The sequence below is a fragment of the Coptis chinensis genome, chromosome 7 (assembly GCF_015680905.1).
Source record: "Coptis chinensis isolate HL-2020 chromosome 7, ASM1568090v1, whole genome shotgun sequence".
Classification (NCBI taxonomy): domain Eukaryota; kingdom Viridiplantae; phylum Streptophyta; class Magnoliopsida; order Ranunculales; family Ranunculaceae; genus Coptis; species Coptis chinensis.
In genome coordinates this window covers 51,234,231-51,260,398 of record NC_141462.1, presented here as the reverse complement: position 1 = coordinate 51,260,398, position 26,168 = coordinate 51,234,231, and the positions used below count along the sequence as shown (strand labels likewise).

Sequence of the window (26,168 nt, the reverse complement as noted above, 5' to 3'; positions counted from 1 at the left end):
GCTTTTGCATTTAGAAGTGGAATAATTTGTAGTTCTCGGGTCGGGTTAGCCTCCTGTGGCTATGTTTTTAGTTTTATTTTGTTTCTTTGTAATAGTAGGCTTTCTCGGCCTACTTTCTTTTCACTTTTAATGAGATTTCAACTTAATTGAGCAAAAAAAAAAAAAAAGACTTGCGGTGTAGCTTGTTGCACGCTTGTCCTAATTATTTGTAAAACTCGTTATCATTATCAATAAAATTTCCACTTTAAAAAAAAAAAAAAAAAAAAAAAAAAAAAACTTCCAAATTCAAAATAAAAAATAACCTCAAATTAACCCTATACTAAATAATCTGAAAATAGCAATTAAAGCTAATTCTAATACTCCCTAATAGAACTAATATAGGACTCAATTAACAATAAATCTAGCCAATTTCAACATTTTCTACAATCTCGTGGAATTATTCATCAAACATCATGTGTTGATACCCCCTCAACAGAATCGTAGTGCGGAAAGGAATATGTCCCCATAGTCGCTCCTGCTAGAGCTCTTATGTTGCAAATGCATGTTCCTATTTTTTTGTGTGTGTGCGTGAAGAGGGGGGTGTAATCATGTCTTGGAAGGAAAATCACCCTTTCAAATAATGTTTTCTGACACGGAGCCATTTCCCTGACCCTCCCAACATATTTGGATGTGGTTGCTATGTTCACAAATTGGGTACAGGACATAGTAACTTTATGCTTGGGCTCATAAATGTATTTTTTTGAAATATTCTCGTACACAAAAAGGTGTCGGAGTTATCCTACGTTGCACAAACATTTTGTTTCAGCTGATGTTACCTCTTTCGAGGACACAACTTACTATTGAACAAAGGGGCAACACATACTAAGGTGATATGGTAATTCGGAAACCAGTTCCAGATTCACCACCACCTACTAAGGCGTATGTTCGCCGTCGGTATCAATGTTCCACTACTGGTACTCTATCGCAAAACGCAAAAGCTCCATCAAATACCTCGACATTAGAAGATCCACCTCCTTCACAACTTGTTCAAGCAGTTCTGATTGCTCTTTGCAAAGGTAAAAGAAAATTACTGATCATCCTTCGTCATATTTTGTTTAAAATGACCGTTTGTCCTCTTCTTTTCAAGCATTTTCGCTATCATTGTCATCTGCAGCATCAAGGTCATTGTCTGGAATTGGGTTTTTGTTGATCCTTGTATGAGACTATGAGGGGCACTTTTTATGATGATGTAATGTTTAGGTTGGAAAACCTTGTATTGGCTATTACTGATGTATTCTTTTGGATTTAGGTGTTGTATGATTTTCTCTATCACACTACACCCTATTTAATAAATTGTTGTTTTACTTGGTTATTAAAAAAATAAATAAATAAACACAAACACAAACACACCAAACGTTTGTCCTTTAACACCACCCATTAGACATCGCAAACATGAGTTTTACTATTTTATGGACAATCTGTTTGAAATCCAATATCCGTAACTTTGTCCACACAGGACTCAGCGCCAGAAAATAAGTACTGATGCAGGACTAGAAGATGCGCATGTGGCTTGATGGGCGGCCCCGCCTATGGTTCCTTTGCAGCCTATATGTTGTTTTGGTTACGTGTTATTTTCTTTCGGTAGTTTGTGATCCTTGTGATTAGTCTTTATTTTGAATGTGTTTTGGTCATCTATATAAAGTCGTATTAGGGTTTGTGAAAGACAGCTTTTGGGTTTTAATATTATTCTCTTCGTAGTTCTCTATTATCGATTCTCGGTTTGAGATCGATTATTTAGATTGTTTGTGAGCTAACGCTTCGCTATTTTACATTAAGTACCCATAAAACACTACCTGATATATGGATATACTTTTTACCAGTTATGATACTACAACTCAAATTACCACAAAATCCGACTGACTTGCAATCCAGACAACTCACCAATGCTGAAGTGGCTAATTAGCAGATTCATTGGCACAACCACAAAGACAGTTAAGGAACAAACAAGCTACGACTTACCGGGCACCGCAAATTGACAGTAACAGTATCCGCTACGACTTCCAGGTCACTGTCACTACCCGCATTATCTGTAGCATTTCCACCCCCAATACAACGGCAAACACGTGCAACAGCATCTTCAAAAAGCTCACCATCTGCTTCCTTTGGAATCAAGTTGAGAACCTAAGAAATAATAATATGATCAAGTAACTACACATAAGTAGACTTAAAAAAAACAAAAAAGGATAAATCTTAAGGGATAACGATGCAAAAAAACAGAGCAATATAAAAGGTACACCAGCATCATTTTAATTTTTGGAATGTCAATTAGCCTATTTTGGTCTAGCAATTATACTTTACGTGATTTCTATTAGTTGGTCCTCCATTACTTTGAATTTTAGTGTGTCCCAAGTCCTCTCCTCATAGACAGGAGACCAAAGCAAAAGGAAGCAATGATGGGATTAAACAATTACGCATGGCAAGTAGACTTAAAGAAACAGGAATCAAATCTAGGAGATAACCATGCGAAAGACTTTGAACAAATATAATAGGTACAATAGCAAATAAATATAAAACAACCTATGTGTTAAAAGTATTAAGGATAGTAGTTATAGACTAAGGATGAAATCTGGAAGTACAAAGACTTCTTCCAATAATGAACAAAAGCTGGAATTAAAAAGACTTCTTCCAACTATAGAGATCTCCCAAAGCAACTTGATGAGTGATGTACAATAATGCCTGTCAAATAACTTTGGGGAACAAGTTGGATGAGATGTAGCTACCTCACTTTTTAATGAAGAATTGTAGATTTTGTTCTTACACCACCAAATAGACTGGTTCATCAATGGTGTGTTCATTGGAGTTGCTTTCGCCTTCAATTCAAATCAAATTGGTATAAGAGAATAAAAAATCCTTAGGAAAAAGTTGAGATTTGCGTAGAAGGTTTGAGCTTGGAGAAGAAAAGAGACGAAGAGAAACAGAGAAGAAAGTCCTCATTCTGTTAAAACACCACCGGTGCCGTTGATTGGCGTTCCACATAGGAATATTTTCTCTCCTATCCACTGTTACGTTCTGCCTCAGTTCATATCCACATCATTTTATATCTGAGTTCAAATTTATGTTTGTGAGGAGAACACATCGCTTTGTGGAGATATCTTTTCAAAAGTATTAGTTCAGTACTTTGCAAGCGCTGTTCAGTGGTCCAGGCTCAAGCCACGACAAGTATGAGTCAGCACCGAGTTAGTGAGCCATGAGACCAAGCCGCCATAAGCTGAACCAAGCCAGATTCAAGCCGAGCCGACCAAGTAGGTAAAAAAACCAAAAAAACAGAAAATTCAAAAGAGAACTTTTTTCTATGGCACGTATTGATCCTTATGTTGTCTTATCCACCATATTAACCAAATCCCGATACCAATCCTTATTGTTACCATATCACCGTATGTCGTTCCACAATATAGTATGCATACGCTAATTTGTACCCCACCCCACAACCTCCACTAGCATCACAAGTGTCACCACTACCACAACCAATTTTCGTTGAGAAAATTATGGATAACCTTTCAAATATCCACAAGTCAACTTGGACATTTAGGGAGAAATCTTACTAAAGTTAAAGATGAAGAAAAAAGTTTCAAGGAAAAGAATTTAGTATTTTTGTTCACATGTTTGATGAAGAAAAATACAAGACTTCCCATACAAAATTTCAAAGCTCCGAAACTAATGATTTTATTGAATTCTTCTCAATTTTCAGAGTGAAGTTTCTTGCAAACACGTTAATTTGGAGTATGAATATGTATATTTTGGGAGGTAATTAATGAAAAATACTCAGGTTCTATCTGAGTGGATGCGATAATTGTTGACAAGTCTGAGATTTTTGCAATGCCACTCTCAAAACCTTTTCTAGGTGCCCAAGAGAATATTGTTCCTACATGTTTGGATCCTATGTGGGAGAACTTTGTTACATATTATGACACGTGTGAGACCAATTCTTCCTACAAGTGCTTTCAAATTCAACGTTTTATGGGATATTAGTAACTCAAGGGCGAGTTCTGTTTGACAATGGGAGGGTGATGTGTGAAGATTTGTTGATGGAGGGTGAGTTCCATCAAAATTCGAGACTAAATTTTTTCAATAGAGAGGAAAATGATGGAATTAGTAATATTGAGTATTTAGTAACTTAATCGAATTACTAATTGTTGTTGTAGTAGGAATCGGTTTAATTTTTTGTTGCTTTCTATTTTGGTTTCCTTAGACTACAAGCATTAAATTGTATAAATAAGATCTTTGGTCTCACAAAATATGGGAGTTGATTTATCGAGAATATAGTTGTGAACTTGTGATTTTCAAATTAAAAGTGTGTTGATTTTAGGTTTAAACTAAAATCCCCTTCTCAATCAAATTAGGGTTAGAATTAGCCTTAATTCATCAATGGTCTGTTCAAAAGATTTGCTTCCGCCTTCAATTCACGTTAAGATTAAAATAATGCAAAAAGAGTATTACAGAACTAGATTTTTCTTTGAGCTTGCCAATGAATGCTCAAAGTGAATTATGATGATTTGGCTATTTGAGATGATGGATTTCCAACTGACTCTAAGAAGGCTGATTGACATACTTCCTTTAGATTTGTGGCAGTTAGTTGACTTAGTTCATCCTTCATACTTGACTACTACTCTTACTTTTTGATAATCCTCCGCGCAATTGCAAACTTGTGAGTTATGACTCCTCACTGGTATGTAAAATATTAATGATATACTTCAAGGCATCCAACTCAAAACCAATTAGTGATTAGTGGAGGGGCCCAAGAATTTATACACTTAACTGCAAGTCTTAAAACATGCCATGTGGGTCTAAACACATCTCACCACGCCCCCTCACGTATAGCGTTAGTTGTTGAGCCTAACACGTGGACATTGGACAACATATCTGGGTGACGTGGAGTAAACGGGCCCTTTGGGCCAATAGCAATAGCCTACACTAATACCATTGATAAACTACATTGCATCCAACTCAAAACCAATTGGTGCCGAGTGGAGAGGCTCAGGAACTTATATACTTAATTGCAAAGCTTTAAACATCCCAAGCAGGACTAAACACATATGAACAATTAACATTTGAAAATGATCAGTAAAATTCACTTTGTATAAATGTCATAACAAAAGAAAAACTTAAAAAGCTTGACAGGGTTGCTCAATTGGCAAAGTGTAAGAAAAAAATAAGGTTATTTCTATGCTCTCTTTTTCTCTTTAGTTCCTTACTTTTTTCTTTTTTTTGGTGATAGGAGTTGGGTCCGTTTATTATCGAAAACCGCCACAACTCCAAAACACAGAACCTTTTATCAATGAGAGATCAAAATGTATTAGGATCGGAACTACGCATGGTAACAAAACATCAAACGTTTACCAAGACCTTAGCAACAAAAAGTCAAATACTGACGACAATCACAACAAGCACCGAGGACAAATCCAGAAACTACATGACTATCTTTACAAAGTAACTACCTGTTTAACTGTACGTCGCCTTGCAATTCGAACCCCTAAACAAAAAATGCGAGCATCACATCCCGATAAGATTATCTTGTTAATCCCCTCTCTGGTGCATGTTGTGATCTGAAAAAAGGACATTGAAATAGAATGAAATTACAGCATGAAAGATCCTAATGACCTATACAAATTACTTTAAAAAAATGAATTACTTCAGACCTTGCTCCCCATCATTACTCAAAATAATTTTAACCAGAAGGAAGAGTGGTCACAAACAAGAAAATAGCAACATGAACTCTTACACGAAATACATTCATTGTGCACATCACGAAAGAAAAAAGGAAACATAAAAAGAAGGGGCATTGGAGGGTAGACGAAATTGAACATGCAAGGCAAGCATAATAATATAAAGAAATAAAAAGAAAAGAAAAACTTTTGCGCAAGAGGTGAAAAAAAACTCACTGCTGGACCATCATCGCGTCCATTAGCTCCTAACAACTGAGTCCCAGGTCTATTGGTAGTCCGAATCGGCACACCTGAGAGTACCAATAACAATACGCAAAGCATGGGAAGAAAAGACAAAGCCAAAACAATAGATATGAGATAATCTTCTTTCTACATTGTGGACAGCATGTAGAAGAACTTCAGAAAATGAATGAAAACTGCAAAAAGGACACTATGTGCTGAAAATCCAAGGAAATTTGAATAGTTTAACATCGCGACTGACTTGACTGACGAACAATAGCTATAGCCAGGGTCTAAAAAAGGCATAAGAGCCTCTAGGTGGTTGGCCTCCTAGTGGCTCAAGTGCACCTCAAAGGCTTACTGATACGTTTTATGCCTCAACAGCAAAATCAACTAAATTTGTTCTTATTTTTGAAATTGAACAATTTTCCATATGAGTAAGCTTGTTTTGTCCTTTGAACATAAAATGAAGGTGGGTGTGAGGAGATTTAAGCTTCTTCGGTTACATTGCTATTGAGGTTATAGCCTAAGGCGCTGAGGCACGCCTCAAGGTGTGCACTTCGATGCATTTTTTTAATCACAGGCTTTAGCATACAAGTACATTAAATCGATACCACGTACCGTTAACCTGAAAATCAGCATATTGTGGCCACTGCATCCTGAAGGTGACTTTATCATTCAGAAGAATACACCACGCCTGTATCAAAATGTAAGGGTATACATAAATCATAAGCAGAACTCCAGTAATGAGGAAGACAAAGGCGACTTCAACTGAACGGTAATGATACATCAAATGGATGGCAACCAACCTGAACATCATATTCAGCTTTTTGTAATAAATCTCTGTCTGCCCTAGTCAGCTGAAATGTTTTGTCTACACTCATCACAGGATTTGTCCTGTAATATATTGAAAAAAATCATATATGCTTACGTAAAGAGAAAAAAGAAAAAAGTGAAGTATACTACACCAAAAACATAACAGCCAAAAAATTCGCATTCTTCTTGTGCCTTTACGAACGACAAGAAGGATTGCTTATGATGATCTTGATTACCATTTAAGTATGGTGAAAAATAAAAGCAAAGTGTAAACACAATACAACTCTGGAGTATCTAAGGCCTTGAACCCTCAATATTTTAATTGTTCCTTTAGTTAGCTTTACTTTAATCAGGCCTATGCACCTGGAAAGTTTCAATCTCAAGGAAGACTTATAGCCCAATAACGTTTATACTTATTTAAGTAATTTTGCTCATTAGACATGATATTTCATACTGTTCTTGATTATAGTATACCCTTTCAAGCAATTTTTCACTTCTGACTCACACCTCGGGACTCAAAGAGTGTTTGTTAAAACGTTGTTAATTTGTTATTGCTCTCCCTACAGCAAATTCATGTCATTGTTTTTAACTAGCACTGCAGCAGCCACTTATCTTAAATCAGCACCACTACTACCTACGTACTTTGCTCTCTATTCTCTTTCTATTGGCGGTATTGTTTTTTATGAGGACGCCAACAAGATCCACATCCTTTTAGACCAGTAGCAAAAAGAGTGTGGGAATTGTTGTTCTCTTCATTCAATAGACCTTGGAATTTTCCGGGGAGTGCAAGGGTGGCTCTTGGTGAGGATATAGTCATTGGGGACCTTGCACCAAAACTATATGGATTGTGAAGCACCTTTCAAAGGAAATAGTATGAGGGGCATGGAATGAGCACAATCAGAGAATGTTCGAAAACAAGGAGAAAGAGGATCATAATATCATGGTGGACTTCAAGGAGCTTCAATAAGATTGATCAATGGGTGTTAATCTCTTCAGGGACATCAAAGAACTTCGATATCAAGATTTCATGTGTAATTCGGATACTCTAGTTCTGTAAGTTAATTCTTGTAATTGAATTGTCTAGTGGTGATTGTAATTAGCTACCATATAGCAACTTGCTAACTTTCAGATTAAAAGAGAGAGAGAGAGAGAGCTAATAGCCCACCAACCTAACTCTACAGGCCTCGACACCGCCACTACAGCTCAATCTCTCTCTCTCTTGGTATTCAGATCGCCACGCCAGCTCTCTTTATTACTGGTATTTCAAGCATCTGCCTAGTTTGTTATGGTGATCACCATGGCACAATTTATTTTGATACTACAGAATACTGCCATTCCATCCTATTTGTTGCTTAAAACTAAGTTGATTGCCATGAAACGCCATTGTCGCTTTTTGGCATGGTGCAAATGGTGTGTTATAGTTTGTGGGCCTACTTGTTTTATTTGAAAGGGGGGCAAACTCAAGAGTCGAGAACATGTTACATCTTGTGGGCTGATTGATGAACATATAGTTGAAGTGGAAGATTTTATCATGACGGCGAAGACTACTTGGAAAAACAACCGAACAAGCACCTCTCTTATACTCAACTCTGGAAATTCTAATTAACATATCACAGCCTATTTATGTTTCAAAATGATGTGATCTGATAGGTGAAAGCTTAGATTAAACAATCAAACATCAATTGAATAGATATAACCCAAAATTACAATTAGGGAAAATGAGAACAATCCCTAAAGCTTCACCTTTAACTCTTTTTCATCAAAATAAAAATCAACCACCTTCCAGTCTATAACAAGCCCTTAATTATAAGCTAGTATTTGCTTGACAAGAAAGCAAACCAACAGTCTAATAAACACAATAACAATAAAAAATATAGGGTTAACTAGTATTACCCCCCTATTAGATGAGCCAATTAGGATTTCCCCCAACTAGATGGGGAGAGTTAACCCAAAAATATATATATAAAGACTTGGGCTTGAACTTGGACACGTGCACCACCATACTCACATCAGAAAAAGTCAGAGATACACTGAATATACAATATTAAGTCCCCACACAGACAGGGTCAAAACATATGTGACTTCCAACAATCACATTGTTTTTTTTTTTCACAGTACAATTTTCTGTTCATCATTTATTAGAAATGAGAGGGGTTTGAGTTGAACAATTAAGACATCTAGTGTCAAATGACAAGTATATAAGATAAACATCGGAAAGTAGACCACTCACCCATCTGTTGGAACATTTGAAGCTGTCAACTTCACAGGAAGTAACGGATGTCCCAGAGTTACCCAAAAACTGTTCATTCCAAAGGACAGTAGCACATACATGGAGTACATTAGACTAAATAATTAAAGCAACAACATCAAGAAGATATGAAACTAAAATTTTAGCATTTTCCCAATTAAAAGTAGAAAGAAGTACTCCTGGTTGAAAATAAATATCAGCAAACAAATAAATAATTTCTCACCAAAAACACATAGCAAGAGCAAGCATGTGGTAAAAGTGTGTTGCTCATAAGCAATTTTAGCAAGATTATTTTTAGCCTATAAACAACATTTCATTATGGAAGAGCATATTAGAAAGTTTCCGAAGGGAGGGGGTTAGGCATCTACATGGATACTACAATAGGCCTATAGCCTAACTAAGCTGCCACCCTTTCCTTTGTCATCCCACCTCTTGCTCTCTTAGCACGCAACTAACATAAAAATAGATCCGAAAATCACGCCATCACGATTAATTTACAAAAGCACCCCATTAAAAAAAAAAATCTCCAAGGGACGAACATAAGGAGCCCCTAAAGCCTCATGAATGAGAACTTCCTTGATGTCTCAAAATATCCGTTTCAAGCAGGAACGGGTCCAAAAATTGGTGAGGGTGATCAAGAATACATATAGTACAGGTGTATCAAGAAGGGCAGACATAGACCAGAGTGTTTTTTTATTCCATTTGCTTACTTTAAGACGTGAATGGTTTGTACTAGAAAATTCAGTTTTCCCCACTCTTGAAAAGTTTATTATATATTCGTCAAAATTTGTGATTTAATTTTCCCCACTCTTGAAAAGTTAATTCGTCAAAATTTGTGATTTATAGCTCCTTGACAAAAAAAAAACGAAAAAGGCTAAAATTTTCCCCTCCAAGTCAGTTTCCTGATAAATAGAGATTATGTACGTTGAATTGCCTTCCCTGGGTCCATCCCAGGGGGCAGGTCTCCCTTTCTACAAAAAAAGACTACCAGTTCCGTTTCATTCGCAGAGGAAAGATGGTCGCTTTGAAAATGTGCTAAACTAACCACCTAAGCTTCGTGGTGATTGGGTAAACATTCCACTCAATGCTTCTATAATTCCGTGAAAGGTCTCCAAAACGTAGGCCATGGAAGGAATAACAATAAAATAACTAATAATTCTGGTTTATCCTTTGAGTATAGCATATTGAGCATCCTATCAGAATTTATCAATAATTTGAAATTGTTTGAGTTGATCCACAGAACAAAAGAAAGCCACCTCAAAGGGAAGATTTTACACCAATTTTCCTAAACGGAAGAGTTTGCAGTAAGTGTTGCCTTGAAGGACCACCTTTACATGCTGCTTAGCATTTGACTCATGAATATTTCACCTTCAAATTTTTGTTTTTGTCTTATAACGAACACCACTTGTCACATTCTGATGCAATTTAGGGTTCATTATATTAATTTACATACTTTCTTTTTAGGTAATTTCCAGTTACAAAATTAGGAGTTGGTTTTAGATAATTCTCAGCCTTCCAACACTATAAATAATCGTGAAGGCCTTTCGCTAAAGAAGTTTTTCTTGATTGTGATTGCATCGAATTGGTAATTAGAGCCAGGTTGCAAAGGTTTCTACACCCTTGAAAGTCTTGGCTGATTGTTCCTATCATTGAAGAAGAGAGAAATTATAACGCTTTTAACTTTCCACTGCCACTCCGTCAACATCGCCTCCATCTCCCAACGGCTATGGTCTGTGTCTACCACTGCTGCTCTCCCTCAGCCATACAACCAATTTTGTCACACCACACCAGGACTCTAAGGCAGCAATAACCACTACGGGTAGCAGTTTTGTCTTTCCCTACTAGTTTATGTTCGTGCTTTTATTTTCTTTCTAAAAATCATTCATCATCCTTGTTCAGTTTCAGCCAACCCAATCACACTTATAGCCCATTCTAACTTTCAGCCCACTAGATTTAGTAAGTGCGTCCACCTTTTTCTCAGTTACATTAGGTTCTGCTCAAATCCGAGTTCACTATCATCCCACTTCTTAAATCAGGTTCAACAATTCTAGTTAGCCAGGCCCAGTTCCATACAACATCACTCAAGCCCAAAAGCTAGTTGATGTAAATAGCTACGGACATGCTATTTATAGTAATTCGTGATTACTATTTTTAGTAATTCCTGGTTTTAGATTGGTTTAATTGCTTTTTGAAGTCTTATTAGTTTTAGGAGGTTCTTTTAAGTATTCCTTATTGGCAAAGGACTATTGTTAGTAGTCAATTAGTGTTAGTTTCCTAATTGGATTTGGAAACCATAGGGTATTATAAATAGGGCCTTAAGCCATAGATTTCAGTTAGTGTGTTTATGTGAGTTACAAACTTGAGTGTTTGAGGGTTGAATTCCCATTTATCCCCTGTTGATGATTCTAGGGTTAATTTATTTCAATTGAGTGTTATTTCATTTTGTTTGTTTAGTGTTTTCTTTAAATTCAAGTTTAGTCTTTTTATTAAATCATTGATGTTCATCTTACTTCCTGCTTCCGCGAGAATGTTTCATCAAAATTGGTATCAAGAGCGAGGTCATTTTCTTAGGGTTTACTACAAGTAGTAGAATATGGATCAGTTGCAAAACAATGTCGACGAGTTGGTGTTCAAGATAAAGAATCTTTCTAGCGAAGTCAAGGATATGGCTTCCTTTGTGAGAAATCAACAGGTATCGATGCCACAATTTTCACAAGTTTCCTATCCTCAAAGTTTCAATTTTTCTTCTTCATATGTTTATGAGAATTCGGTATATTAAGGTGATCAACCATTGTCATACCCAACCGGCTATGGACATGATGTCCCAACCAGTACGTCCTCCTCCATATACGCCTGATGTAGCACCATCCCCGGTGTCATACCATGAAAGTCCGCAGATTTCAGAAGCAAGAGGCCATTATCAAGCTCATCCAGGCCAATTTCAGACACTTTCAGCACCGTTCCAGGCCATGTACATCCATGAGCAGCACTACCATGGTCAAACAGGCCCTTAACAAGCAATTCCAGGCTATTCTCAGCACCTCACAGGCCAGATTTAGCCCAGGTCAGATCCTGTTCAGTCCTTAACAGGTCAGTATCAAGCTCAACCAGACTGTCCAGGCCATTCTAGGTCACCCGCAATACTTGACAGGTCCACCACAAGCCTATCAAATCCCAAACAGCACTGGCAGTCCACCATCAGCCCATAACAAGCCATCAACAGTCCCAATTAAGCATGACCAGTCCACCAGTAAGCTACATCCAGCCCACACCTCTCACAACTTGGTCGACCACTCTATACCACCATGAAATAGATACTGCTGACTCCATATGGTACAACCAGGCCAAACCGGCTTACGCACCAGCCACTGGTGACGATACTCAACCACCCACGCTCACTGATTTTTTGGATCATGTGGATTTTGTTGACGAATATTTTCATAACGATAATTATTCTTAAGAGTGTGATACTTATGATTTAGACGAGGGTTGCTCTCATAGTTCGTTAGGCGAAGATGGTGACTATAGTACAGAGCATCTTCCTAGCGGTTTCTTGAATATTTTTACCAAAGAGAATTGCGTTATCCGCACCAAATTCGGAGATACGGGTAGTTTTACTTATGCGGATTTCTTTTCAATTTTTGACGAGTCTGGTGAATCATATTTGTTATGTGATTTTCTGGATATTTTTGCTGAGAAGAATGAAGTGACAAGGAGCAAATTTCGATGTGTCTATGGCTTTGAACTTGACAATTTCTTCCTCTATGTTCGGTGATGATTATGAAATTATTACGCCGCCTATTTCACCTATTACGGAAGAATCTTATGTTGATCCATATTGTGAATTTGTAGGAGACAAAGTTCTAGCACCAATGCTTCTAGCACTTAAACATGTTTATACTAATCCGATTTGGGAAAAGTTTGTGCATCACTTTGAGAGATGGAAAGATAGATATATTGGTTATTCTGACTCTATCCAAGTCATCAAGTTGTATATTTGTGATGTTCCGGAAAGCTTATATAAAGGCAAAGTTCGTGGAAGAATCCATCTGAGCACAAGTTGTACATGCATAATTTCTTGTTGAGTTGATCAGCAGAAGTATGGAGCTTCAAAATTCGGGACAAATTTTCTGAAAGGAGAGGAGAATGATATAAATAGCATAGCATATGCTATTTATAGCAGTTCACGGACATGCTACTTATTGTAATTCGTATTTACTATTTTTAGTAATTCCTGGTTTTAGATTGGTTTAATTGTTTGTAGAAGTCTTATTAATTTTAGGAAGTTCTTTTAAGTATTCTTTATTGGCATAGGACTATGGTTAGTTGCCAATTAGTGTTAGTTTCTTGGATTTGGAAACCATAGGATTTTATAAATAGGGCCTTAAGCCATAGATTTCAGTTAGTGTGTTTATGTAAGTTACAAACTTGAGTGTTTGAGGGTTGAATCGCATGGGATGAATTCCCATTTATCCCCTATTGATGATTCTAGGGTTGATTTATTTCATTTGAGTGTTATTTAATTTTGTTTGTTTAGTGTTTTCTTTAAATTCAAGTTTAGACTTTTCTTTAAAGCATTGGTGTTCATCTTACTTCCTGCTTCCCCGAGTAAGTTTCATCACTAGTCATTTAGCCCACACACATCTGTTGAGTAACTAGTCCAGCAAGTCTATTAAAATTAGGGTCCATTTCTTTTTGGGAAGAAGCCCAACTCATTTTGTTTTATAATTTAGATTGAACCACTTTCCTAAACCCAGTCCATTAGCCTTTTATATAACAGTTCAGTAACCCATATCAGTTTGTACTTTGTACACTACTTCTTTTACCATCTCTCCATACCGTATTAGTTTAGCCCACTCCATCCTGTCAGAACAGTCCACCCGCAATCTCTCTTAAGCACAAGGCTACTACTATAAAAGAGCTTAACGTGATATTCAAGGTTTTAGAGAAAATTGTGCAAGATACAAATGAAAAGATTTCTGGTTATGATGAGAAGTTCAATGCTTTGGATGAAAAGTTTAAGAAATTGAAAGTAGAATTGACCATAGTTATCAATATCGTACGATACACGATACGATACATACGATACGGATTATCGAAAGCAAATCGATACGGATCACACTAGCATATCGAAAGTTTTATGTATCGCACGATACAGGGAGCGTATCGTACGATACGATACAATACACGATACATTCCAATACACGATACATTCCGTAGCTTCAAACACATGAAATATTTTAAAAAAAATATCCGAAATGAGTTTTTAAGATTTATTTAGTTTTTCCTTCTCCTTTCCTTCGAAAGGCATCTGGATATGATAAACAACAACTGTAATGCAAAAGCAACAGCTAGCTTACTCATCTAACATATAGCCTATCCCTTTATGTCTAATACTAATTTAGGCCTAGTGGTTGAAAATGATAACATTTTGTACTATACACTAGTAGTAGTGTGTGATAAGACTATTTTTGTACAAAACTTACATACACATACACAAACACATATAAAACTATAACCATGAGTCTTCACTCTTCAATCCTTAATACCCTTTCCTGCAAAGTATGAATTTATTGCATATATATATTCAAATAACTCATATATACATATTTTTTATAATTAATTTTAAAAATACCGTATCTTACGATACACGATACGATATGCAAAAAATGGAAAACAATATATGATACGATATACGATTTGACAACTATGGAATTGACAACTTCTCTTTGTACATGCTTACACTTTGCCAACTACGATATTTGTTGGTAAATAGGAATGAACCTTGTAGATCTACCTCTCCTAATCATATCCATCTTCCTCCACAAAAAGAGCGTGAATTCAAACCTAAGATTGATATTCACTGGTAAACTGGAACCCGAGGTGTCGCTTGAGTGGATTGCCGCTACTGAGATTGTTCTTGCTTATCATCACATGTCAGAAGATCGGGTTTGCTATTAGACTTCGAGGTTTTTCTTTGATTTGGTGGACATAGTTTCTTCAACAACACCAGAATTTGGGTTCAAATTTGGGATTATGTGAGAGCCTAAGAAAGAAGCTTTGGTTACGAAACTTATATCAAGGGCCTATGACAGTTGGGACTCCAAAACGTTTTTATGTAAATAAGGAAGAAAAGAAGGATAAAACTACGACCAAAGTTCATAGATTTTTTTTTTTTTTTTATCAATAAAAAAAACATATTCACTCCAAAAGTGTTACATAGTAGCTTAACCTTAGCAAGAGCTAATGATGGAAAATTACAATCCCCACTAGATAACTCAATTACAAGAATGACTTACAAGACAAGAGAACCCCAATTACACATGAAATCTTGATGTCTAAGTTCCGTGACGCCCCTTGACAAATCGTATAAAGCACTTTGATGTCCACCATAATAATATGAACTTTTTCTCCATGTTTTCCAACACTTTAGGAGCCTCATTTACAAGTATAGAATAGCGGGCATTCGCAACACATGCCCTAATCCACCTCCTCCATTTAGAACCAAAGTCCATTCAGTCCATTAACATAATCAAGGAAGCTTCAGAATACATGATCACACTTTCATCATTTCCACTTTTACCACACCTACACCGCCTTCCTTCATCTTAGAATCTATTATCTCATTTGTTATAACTTATAACACTACAATCAAGAATACACGTTCATCATTTCCACTTTTACCACCAGACTTCCACTACTTTCCTTCATCTTGAATTCTATTATCTCATTTGCTATAAGACTGCCATCAAAAATTTGTCTCCACTTAACAAAAGCATTTTGGTATTGTGAAAAACATCCCGCCCATCACTTTCTTCATTCTCATAGCAAGTACCTTGGCAATGATTTTATGTATAGCTCCCAATAAGCTAGTTGGTTGACAACACAACGTTATCAGCCCAATCCGCGAATCCCTTCGTAAAAAATTATTTACCACCATCGTACTGTCTCAAGAAAATTTCAAACACTTTCTGAATAAGTTACATTGACACGGACACATGTATCCCTATCAAACACGGATACGAAGAGTGATATGAAGAGTCTGGCGAGGGGAAGTATAAAAAACTGAAGTATATCACATGCAATGTGCTTGTGTGTGTCTGACGTGCCTGACATAGATTGTTTTTCCTTTAAATATGGCACAGCTTTTTAAGAATGCCAATGGATAACCGTCGGGCCCTGGCGCTTTGTCCCCAATTAGCTTGGGAATGGCTTCTTTCACCTCTTCGTCATTAATACTGTCTTCCAGGATCTCTTTCTCCTCCATAGGTATTATGTCCCTTCAATCTTGGCAACCACTTGTGTGGTTCTTCATAAAACTTCTCATGGTAACCCACCACATGATGCAATTGCTTCATTTTCTTCCACCAAGACCCCGTTGACATACATTTTATTCATCGAATCAGCCCGGTTAGCATTAACCGTCCCATGAAAATACTTTCATTTCCCCTCCTTTACTTCAACCTCCCTGAATTTTTGTCTCCATTTGATCTCTTCCATACTAAGCAACACCTATAGTCTCTCCTTCCCACCTTTTTTTTTAACTCCTCTTTCGTTAATCCTTCTTCCTCTTTTCTATCACGTAAAGCAAAAAACTCTAACACCGTCTTGATTTTAACCCTCCAAGTATCCAAAACATTCCTTATTCCACTCCAAGATTTAAGGTGATTAGTTTTTTCCAAAACACAGCCTGCTTTTCCCTCCACTTCAAAACCCTCCCACTATTTACCTTGGGTAAAAGTGACACATCCTCAATCACATGAGTTCAAACTTTAATGGTCTTGGGCCTCGCTCGACCATTTCACAATCTAGCAAAATTGGGAAATGGTTGGATACTGACCTTTGTAGAGCATACACGGAAGATTTCCAAAGCACCTCATAGATCTTCCTAGCTCATTTCACACAAAAAATATTTAGTGCACAGTCAACCGAACCACACATTTGTCACCAAAACCCATTCCTCCTTTCCCTTCATTCGGCATTTAAGAGAAACAGAGTGTCTCCCTGCTCTCACATCCTCCACTTCCACCAACTCCTTACCTTTTGAAGAGATAATACCTCCAGCTATCCCGGATGTGGCTACGACTTATTTTCTCAGGCTGAGTCCAATGGTTGAGAACTCCCTATCCATATTCCTCTAAAAAATAGTGTTATGAGGATACAAAGTAGTAATTGTTCAACCAATGGTGTGAAACATACTACACCACTCCAACTAGAGTAGTTTGATACCTTTCAAATTTAGTGGGGACACAAACAATAGTACTCCACTTCAAATGGCGCAAAATGACATGTTGTTTTTCTACGCCACTTCCATTTGTATTTTTCCAAACCACTCCAATTGATCTCGCGTAGAATGCACTATGCATTCCTCAAAATCACTCTCTATATATCCTCATAAAAGTGGAGTGGGAATATAGAGAGTGAAATCCGGATGAGGAGAAAAAACCACCACTTCCCACTCCACTTTTATGAGGATATGGGGCCATTGGACTCAGCCTAAAGAGCTTTAAACAATAAATCAAGGCATCCAAACAATACAATCTAAACCAAAACACTTAAAAAGGTAAACAAACAAGCGTAAACAGACAGGAAAATCAACGCTAGCATAGTAACACATCTTTTTACAAGTTGTGTGAAAAGCAAAAAATACATATAAGAACAGAATAAATAGAAAAATATAAAATATAAATGTAGGGACATACGGATCAGCACGAGTAATACGACAAATTTCACAATAAAATTGGGGTGGAACTGGGGGGGCGCCATCCACGGATTTCTCCAAAATTAAAACGCAATTCATATGTTGCCAGACACGACATCGTGGATCCTCACACTGCAAATATAAAATTAATTTCAATTACAACGAAAACATGTCAAAAAGAAAGACAATAAAGAAACCAGAGCAAAATCTAATGCCAGAATACTACAACAGACCTAAAGTGAATAAGCTGGAATCAGCACGTAATTGAAGAATGCGACGTCAATATGTCACGGATGTTATGCTACAGATATTTCAATATGTATGCAGAATGCGTCTGACACATGAGGGGGAAAAAAAAGTATAAGTGATACCTGAATCATCGATTCACTAGGCAATGAATTTCCACATGGACAACGAACCCTCATATCCAATTGAAAAGAATCTTCAACTTCCTCTTTAAGCTTCAGAGTATTGATATTTGAACCTCTTTGAGCGGTTGATGCTAACTCAGTCGCCCCGGGTATCTGCATTTTTCTGGCGAAGGAATGGCCACTAAGTTTAACTTTCGAGAACAAGCACATAATGGAGGAGGGGGGGATATAAAAAAATACTAAAATTAACATAGATGTATAAACACAGTCCAGGGAGGACTAAATTAGAGCTTAAAGAGCAAAGTAAATTAAGAGAAAAAAATAAAAACCAAGCAGGCCTAGTTCACAAATGCACTTATGAAAGTGCATAAATAATGGGTAACTATTGGGTTTTGCTTTTCTACAGCTTATTTAAGATTCAAAAACAAGGAGTTACCTACCTATAAGTATCATCAATTATTTTTGCAACAGCTTCCTTCCCAACAGAATTTCTCTTTGCCCAACCCTGGATTTTCAAAGCTGCAAAAACAATTGAACACATTAAAGTATTTCCTAGTTAACAAAAAACAAATAACAGAAAAATCAAAGCAACACAGGAAATGCGCTATCCCACTATCCTGTCAACACAGTGACACATACGTGAGTTCAAACTTTGACTGTTGAGAAACGGACGTATTTCTATGAAAGCAAAAACCAGGTAGATATGATGCTATGGTATGGTATATATACCTAACTTTGTATAATTGTTAATTGGTGTATAATAGAAATGACTCTTAGTCAATTGCTAAGAGGAATCTACTCATTATATTTTGTAATTTCACAATGTGAATGAAATATAATTTTTACTAGAAACACAAAAAAAGTATGATATTTTTCTTAATTTAAAGAATATGCAATTTCTCTAGAACATAACTAAACAGTAAATAACAAATTGAGTTTGGTCGCCCAACAAAGTGGAAAGATAAAAATCATATCCAATTACCTTGGTCACTGGAAACAATGGCTAAAATTCTGTCCACAAGGTCCTGTAGATAAAACCAGAACAAGTGGTATCAGAAACTTCTAACACGAAAACAACAACAGTAATTTGCAACAAAAGTGTGCACATAAATGCATACATATGACATTTGTCAAAATAATGAAGCTTAAGGAGCTGATAGGCCTATGGAGAGATCATTCCACAAGCTCAAATATAACTAAACTATAAATAGACAATACACTAAAATGTTCTCAAAAAAAATCATAATACCTAGAATTTGTCATACTTATAAAACAATACAACTCAACCATGCAGTGCAATGACAGCTCCTCTCTTAGCTATATAACTTAGGGAAGTAAAGTCAGTTGGTTATTGATATGATCTAATCCGCAAAAGCTTTGATTCATTGATCCAACAACATTAGAATTAGGGCCAGGAACGGGTCGGGTTTGCCCATCTAGATTTTTTCATAGTATCCTAATCCAAACCCGACTTTTTTTTTTTTTTTTTTTTTTTTATCAGTAAATAGATATATTATATATATGAAATAAAAAATAATATATTTAGGTTAGGATGAGGTATCCAAACCAATACAAGATGTCTCCTCTGAGAAATAATTGAAAAAGAAAGCTCTAAACGATTACAAAGATCCACTCAAAACATGAGACTCCCATCTACACACAAAATGCAGGAATATTTTGCATGTCATCATCAACTTTTATCCAGAAGAAGAGAAGTCCCTTGGACATCACTTACCTCCATAATCGCCTCAACTCCCTCAAAAAGTCTCTTATTCCTTTCGCACCCGAATTTTTAAAAATATTTCTACCTAATCCGAACCCGAACCAGTGGGTATAACTAGAAATTTGTATTTAAATCAAATTAATTGGATAATTTATTATTTCTATGAACCCGAACCCGGGTACCTGCAAATATGAAAACGGATGTTTCTTGATCCGAATTCGACCCGATTCCCTTCCATAATTAGAATAGATGGAACCTCTGTTGCATGGGTATGCCCTACTTTCCTCTGTATCGCGTACCTATGTCATGCGGACACGGATACGGACACGGACACCCGGACACAAGCAAAACAGTACCTAATTCTCAGATCTCGCCGTGTCCAAATCGTCGTACCCGTGTCCAAACCAGACACTCCGTCCCGTACCCATGCAACACAGGATAGAACCCTAAATTACAATTAGGGGAAACATGGATAAAACCCTAAAAGCCTCGACTTTAACACTTTTTCATTTTTAACACTTTTTCATTGATCCAAAAACAACCTCCTAATCTATTACAAACCCTTATTTATAAACTAATGTTTGTTTGACAACAAAGCAACCAATAGTATAAATAAAGACTTGAGCTTGAACTTGGACAAGTCCACCACATGATTTACGTCTTTGAAAATCTCGTCCTCGATGAGTGCCAATTTTTCAGATAATCCGATTTTTTCGAAATCTGATCCAATATTTTTCCAAATTTGGCAAGGATATTTGCGTTTCGATTTCCAAATTTTCTGAAAAATAATTTGTGGTTAACTAGTATTACCCCCCACTAGATGAGCCAATTAGGATTTCCCCCTTACTAGATGGGAAAATTAGGGTCTCCCCCCTAAGTACACAAAAAAAAATCAACTTGGGAGAGACCCTAATTTCCCATTTAGGGGGGGGGAATCCTAATTGGCTCATCTAGGGGGGAGGGGGGGTAATATTCGTAAACCCTAATTTGATAGGAATTGGATGTGTTTTCAAAAGCCGATCCGATCCGATTTCCAATTATTTTCCAAATTTTTAACATATATTACCCATCATTTTCACATATAGTTACTAAATAGGTTACAAACCTAACCAAGTAGAACCTTGTCTCCCTCACACATCTGTAAGAAATATAGACCGTCATTTTTGTATGTCTTTCTCACTCTCTCATCTCTATTTACTTAATTCATGCATTAACATATTGAAAAAGGTTTGTTGAAAGAACGTGTTGAAAGGTCTACGTTGTTTTCGAATATTTTCAGATCTTCCAAAATTTCCAAATTCAGAAAAGAAATTGCACATCCGAAAAAATTTGGATCGGAACTGGAAAGGATATTGCCATCCGAAAAAAATTGGAATTTTTTTCAAAAGCTCTCAATCAGATATTGAAAAAGGCTTGTTGAATGAACGTGTTGAAAGGTCTAAGCTGTTTCCGAATTTTTCCAATCTTCCAAAATTTCCAAATTCAAAAAAGAAATTGCACATCTGAAAAAAATGGATCGGAATTGGAACGGATATTGCCATCCAAAAAAAATTGGAATTTTTTTTGAAAGCCCTTGATCGGATCGGATCCGATCCAAAGTCACCTCTACTCGAGATTATAGATCAACAAAGAAACCGCCCAGGAAATTAGTGACTGATGAAACATCTCTCCGACTTTCAAGTTGACCATGTATCTTGCATCGATAACTTATCTTGTGGCAACTTCCATAAAATAAACAAGTAACCAATAATTCTGATGATAGAAATCAGCAAGAAACAAAAGTTGCAAATATAACTTGTAACCTAGTAGAGCAACACTAAGAAGAAAACAATCCCAAATCGGATCCACATATGCTTCGTTTCTTGGGGCACAACATCAAGTACTACATTTGCAAGAATTCCTTCACCTTTTGATTCACCAGATAAAGTCACCTCATTGAGTTTGTCAAAAATAGGAGAAAAACTCAAATCAATCTCATCAATTTGATCCACCACATATGTATCAAAAATAGGCTGAGAATCTAGATCAACAAAAACATTATGGCCCTCGGGATACTCAATCATAAATGGGAGAACTAATGCCAAAAACCATACTATCATTCAACAGAAATTCATCAACTAGAGACAGATAATTGAACTTAACATAAATATCATCCTCCTCTAGATAATCATCATAAACAGGAGGAGTAGTAGCATCAAAGAAGTCATCTGTCTCATCAAAATCTGGAGACGCACCACAAAAAGTAACCTCAACATGCCCGCTTTTAATCGTTGATAGAAGTAACTTTTTGCCATCTGGAGACAACACAAGATTTCTTCAATCAACATGGAGTTTTGGAACATGAGCTCTCTACTTTTAAACAAACCTTCATTAAGCTTCCATAAACCTCCACTCCATTTGTCCCCTTTTCTTAGTCTTTCTAGGTGGCATTTTTTTCTCTTTTTTTTGGGGATGAACAGTAACCGAGAATAGTACCAACAAGAATAGTCATGACCAAGAACAGCCATGACCGAGTTACTCGCCAAGGTGGAGATTGTTGTTGTATGGTTCGTAGGTGCACAGTATCAAGTTCTGAATAGGAAAGCTTGCTGCTCACGGACTCATAATTCGTTTTAGAAACTGAGTTTGTTTTATATTAGAAGTTTCTCAAGTTTCTGTGTCTATATATATGTAACCAAGACATAGGCGTAAACATATACAGAGAGTAGTTTGAGAGATTGTAATAGTTTCTTCTTCACCATCTATTGCTAATCAAGATCTATCACCAGTGGACTAGGCATATTGCTTAACCATTTAAAATCTTTGTGTTCTGTGTGATTGTTTTCTTATTGCTTTAGTTTTCTTTACTTTGTTATCTTGCACAGTGGGCGATATGGTCTTTGGGAATTCAATTTCAGACGAAGGTTTTACAACAAAAACAACTTCCTAAAAAATAGAAAGGAAGTTGTTTTCTTTTCTTCCGTTTCTTGTCTTCTCGCCTTGTCTAAACTAATTCTTCATTCTCCCTAAACATTATCCAAATCTCTAATCTCGAGCACAAGGTCTCTCTTCCACCATTAATGTGATTTCGAAAGAGTTTTACTGGATTTCAAATTGTTGAAAGGTGATCAAGTGGTTTTATCAAACCAATTAGAATTTGATACGGTGTGTGCTTCGCATAAGAGGGTTTATAAAACAAAACAAACAGTTGGAAAACAAATTTTCGGAAATCAAATTTAGGTCAAGCAGATTCCAGGAATGCAATTTCTTGTTGAAAGAGAATTATGTGAACCAAATGTACCCTAAAGATTTAGAAATTCGCCCAAAAACAACTTTCAAAAAGATCTCACAAAAAATTGATACCATAAAGTCGTTTGAAATTAGCCAGAAACTATTTCCAAGAGGAGATCTCTTTGAGAATTTATTTCCAATAATCAAAAGTTGAGGCAATCAGTAGCATCATGAATTAGATAAAGCTCCTTGTGGCATTGGACACGGTTATGAGATGATTATAATACCTGCTTCTTTCCTTGCTTTGGAAGACCTAACTGATTGAGAACATCCTTAAGCTCTTTTATCCGGAAATACGCCAACTTATCCTGTGGCATTAGCATTGATATCATATTAGAAGGATAGCAAGAATTGGTACTCCAGCTAAACAAATTATTGTATAGAATTTTAGACTATCATCATTATACTAACGGAAATAACATTGTACCATAATACAATCATTCATTATACAAACCGAAAAATATAAATAAAACAAAACATAACGATTGATCCTTAATGCAGCAACCTTTGTTTTTCTTTTTCTTTTTCTTTTTCTTTTCCTTCCAGTGAATCTTTTTAAAAGTAGGAAGTTCCATTGTTTACACATCTTGATTTCATATAAAATAACTCTATCAAAATTCAACATAGCTTATGAGCATTTCATTAGTTAATACTTGGGAAGCACAGACACAAACACAACGATACAGCGAATCTTGATAAACTAGGAGACTGGTACAACAAGAACATTACAGTAAAATAATGAATAAAACATTCTTACTGTGCTCAGTTTATATTCTTACTAAATTACTAATGGTAATTCACTACTATCAATGAAATGTCAATCTATTCACAAGGCTTCCAATAACATGTACATCTAGTACTTCATTTTATCACTATACAATCACATCAGAAGTGCATATCACATAGGAGAACACCAAATGTAATCTTCATAGTCCATATTTCATTAGTTGTAGCAAAAGACCCAAAAAGATGTCCCCATTTCTCTATGGCTTATATTCTACCATTTTGTCAGCCTTATCCTATGCCTTCCTCTCTTAACTCTCCTGTCCGACTTTAGATATGAGAATGAAAAGTTACGACCCTTAAATTCTACAATGAATATGGTGTTTAGCAATAACACCAATATGCCATATACATTCACTACATGTCTCAACATATGGGGTTGATGAATTGAGTTTCATCTTCCTCTTTCTCTATACAACTTAAGTTTTAGATTTCTTTTACTAAATACATTTTTTTCTATTTGCTTTCCTTTTCTTTCTCCTTTCATTTTTTCTAAAATTCGATTATATTCATACTACCCAATAGTCTTAATCTTAACTAATCAGACCAACTGTAGGAGGTCTTCTTGGGTCGGGTAACAAAAAAATAGATTTTGTCATGTATACAGATATACAGTACATGTCTGTCTTCAGTTTTTCTTCAAATTCCTCCTCTATTCACTTTTAACCTCAAATTTCTTCCTTCTACCCCACTCAAATTTCAACCAAAACTGACTCAAATCCTTGTCTTCTCAACTGAACATTCATATCTATTTTATCTTTGCCACCCCAATTTTATATTTCCTGATTCTGGGTAATTATCATCAACTTCCTCTCGGTCCACACCGTTAGCTGTATTATAGTAGACCACTGAAAAGTTCTACTAATCAGACCAACCGGAGGGAGGTCTTCTTGGGCTACAGGGGAGGCAAAAAAAAAAAAAAACTCCTCTGATCATCTCCCTCAAATTCACAGCGGTAATCTAGTTTAAACTAATGCATACTTGAATATGGTTCTAAAAGACAGACATGAGTCATGCCAAAATGTGCAGTTGTAATAAAAAATCTATAATTTTTTGTAAACCAATCGATACCAGCTAATAAGGTTAATGATATATTACCTTGCAAGCTGACACCAAATCCATCTAACAACTTTTCGCCCAACCGATCTATTTATCAATCCAAATAATTGTATAATTAATTACCTCAGTTTACAGCTTTTAATCAATCAGCAAATTCGAAATTAGTTTTACGTACCAAATAGAAGTATAAAAAGGATAATTGGACTGAGAAGCGGGTTTTGGTTTGGAGTTTGGTTCGATTCGAAGACGAGTTGCTTTTTTACTTTTTTTTTTTTTATCACTCGACAATTTTCTCTTTGCGTTGACCCAGTCGTAACTCACTGCACTGATTATTTCAGTCAGGGGCTCAGGGCCCAAAAAGGCGCCCGCCTCTCTGTGTTGTCCGGACGTACGTCTTTTTATTAATTTCGATTAATTCACCCGCCAAATCCAATTAATATGTGGCAACATGCATTGGGATTATATCAAAGACCATTAATACTGAGTAGTTGAGAATGCTCCCAGTGACCCACGTCAGGTCGTCAGTTCCTTTTTTTTTTTCTGAGACTGACATATCAGATTTTTCTTAAAAAAGTAAATATATGCCCTTTTTTGCACATCAAAGACCATTAATACTGAGTAGTTGAGAATGCTCCCAAATGACTAATGTCGTCCCTTTTTTCCTCGAGACCGACACATCATCGATTTTTCTTAAAAAAAAAGTAAATATAATTTTTTTTGCACATTTCAATTATTCGTAACCCAAACAAAATAATAAAACAAAACTCTTCACCGCATTTAAAAAAAAAAAAAAAACCTACCACTTCTTATTCACCGCCATTACCATGAAATATTCAAAGAAGAGCTCATTAATGGAACTAGCAATCGCTTTCTCCCTAGCCGGGTCTTTGCATTTGTTTGGGCTACTCAAAATCCAAAACATTTCACCCAACTTATTAAACAAACCGCCACCCTTTCTCACTTCCAAATTCCAAACCATCTCTCAAAAAATCTCTCAAAAATAATGGCTCGAGCAAGATCGACGAATCCTCCAAGAACAAGAAAGAGGGTTGAAGCTGAAACCAACACCAACAGTACCAATAACTCTCTCAAACGTGCCAAAGATGAAAGTGCTTTCACCCGATGGTAATAATCTTTCTTCTCCTTAAAATAAAGCTTCAAACTTTATCTGTTAATATATTATTTTTTTGCAGTGAAGAGTGTAATAGAGGTATAGCGGTGGTGCTTATAGATATGCACAGTTGCAGCCAAGAATCTAAACTCATAATGAAAATGG

The 26,168-nt window shown here is 36.2% G+C and overlaps 1 protein-coding gene across 1 annotated transcript in view; it reads right to left on the bottom strand.

The window, feature by feature from the left end:
* The window catches only part of SIZ1 (DNA-binding protein with MIZ/SP-RING zinc finger, PHD-finger and SAP domain-containing protein), a 32,819-nt gene extending 7,548 nt beyond the window's left edge, over nucleotides 1-25,271 (bottom strand). Inside the window, exons 1-13 of the mRNA XM_086572208.1 lie at nucleotides 25,068-25,271; nucleotides 24,932-24,979; nucleotides 23,278-23,358; nucleotides 19,040-19,082; nucleotides 18,498-18,576; nucleotides 18,058-18,220; nucleotides 17,688-17,818; nucleotides 8,968-9,036; nucleotides 6,731-6,818; nucleotides 6,543-6,618; nucleotides 5,919-5,992; nucleotides 5,475-5,582; nucleotides 1,999-2,160 (exon numbers count right to left, since the gene is read on the bottom strand). Of these exons, the coding sequence (XP_086428334.1) occupies nucleotides 1,999-2,160; nucleotides 5,475-5,582; nucleotides 5,919-5,992; nucleotides 6,543-6,618; nucleotides 6,731-6,818; nucleotides 8,968-9,036; nucleotides 17,688-17,818; nucleotides 18,058-18,220; nucleotides 18,498-18,576; nucleotides 19,040-19,082; nucleotides 23,278-23,358; nucleotides 24,932-24,955 (1,098 nt within the window). The 5' untranslated portion in view covers nucleotides 24,956-24,979; nucleotides 25,068-25,271. The remainder of the gene's footprint in view (nucleotides 1-1,998; nucleotides 2,161-5,474; nucleotides 5,583-5,918; nucleotides 5,993-6,542; nucleotides 6,619-6,730; nucleotides 6,819-8,967; nucleotides 9,037-17,687; nucleotides 17,819-18,057; nucleotides 18,221-18,497; nucleotides 18,577-19,039; nucleotides 19,083-23,277; nucleotides 23,359-24,931; nucleotides 24,980-25,067) is intronic.
* Between the last annotated feature and the right edge of the window lie 897 nt (nucleotides 25,272-26,168).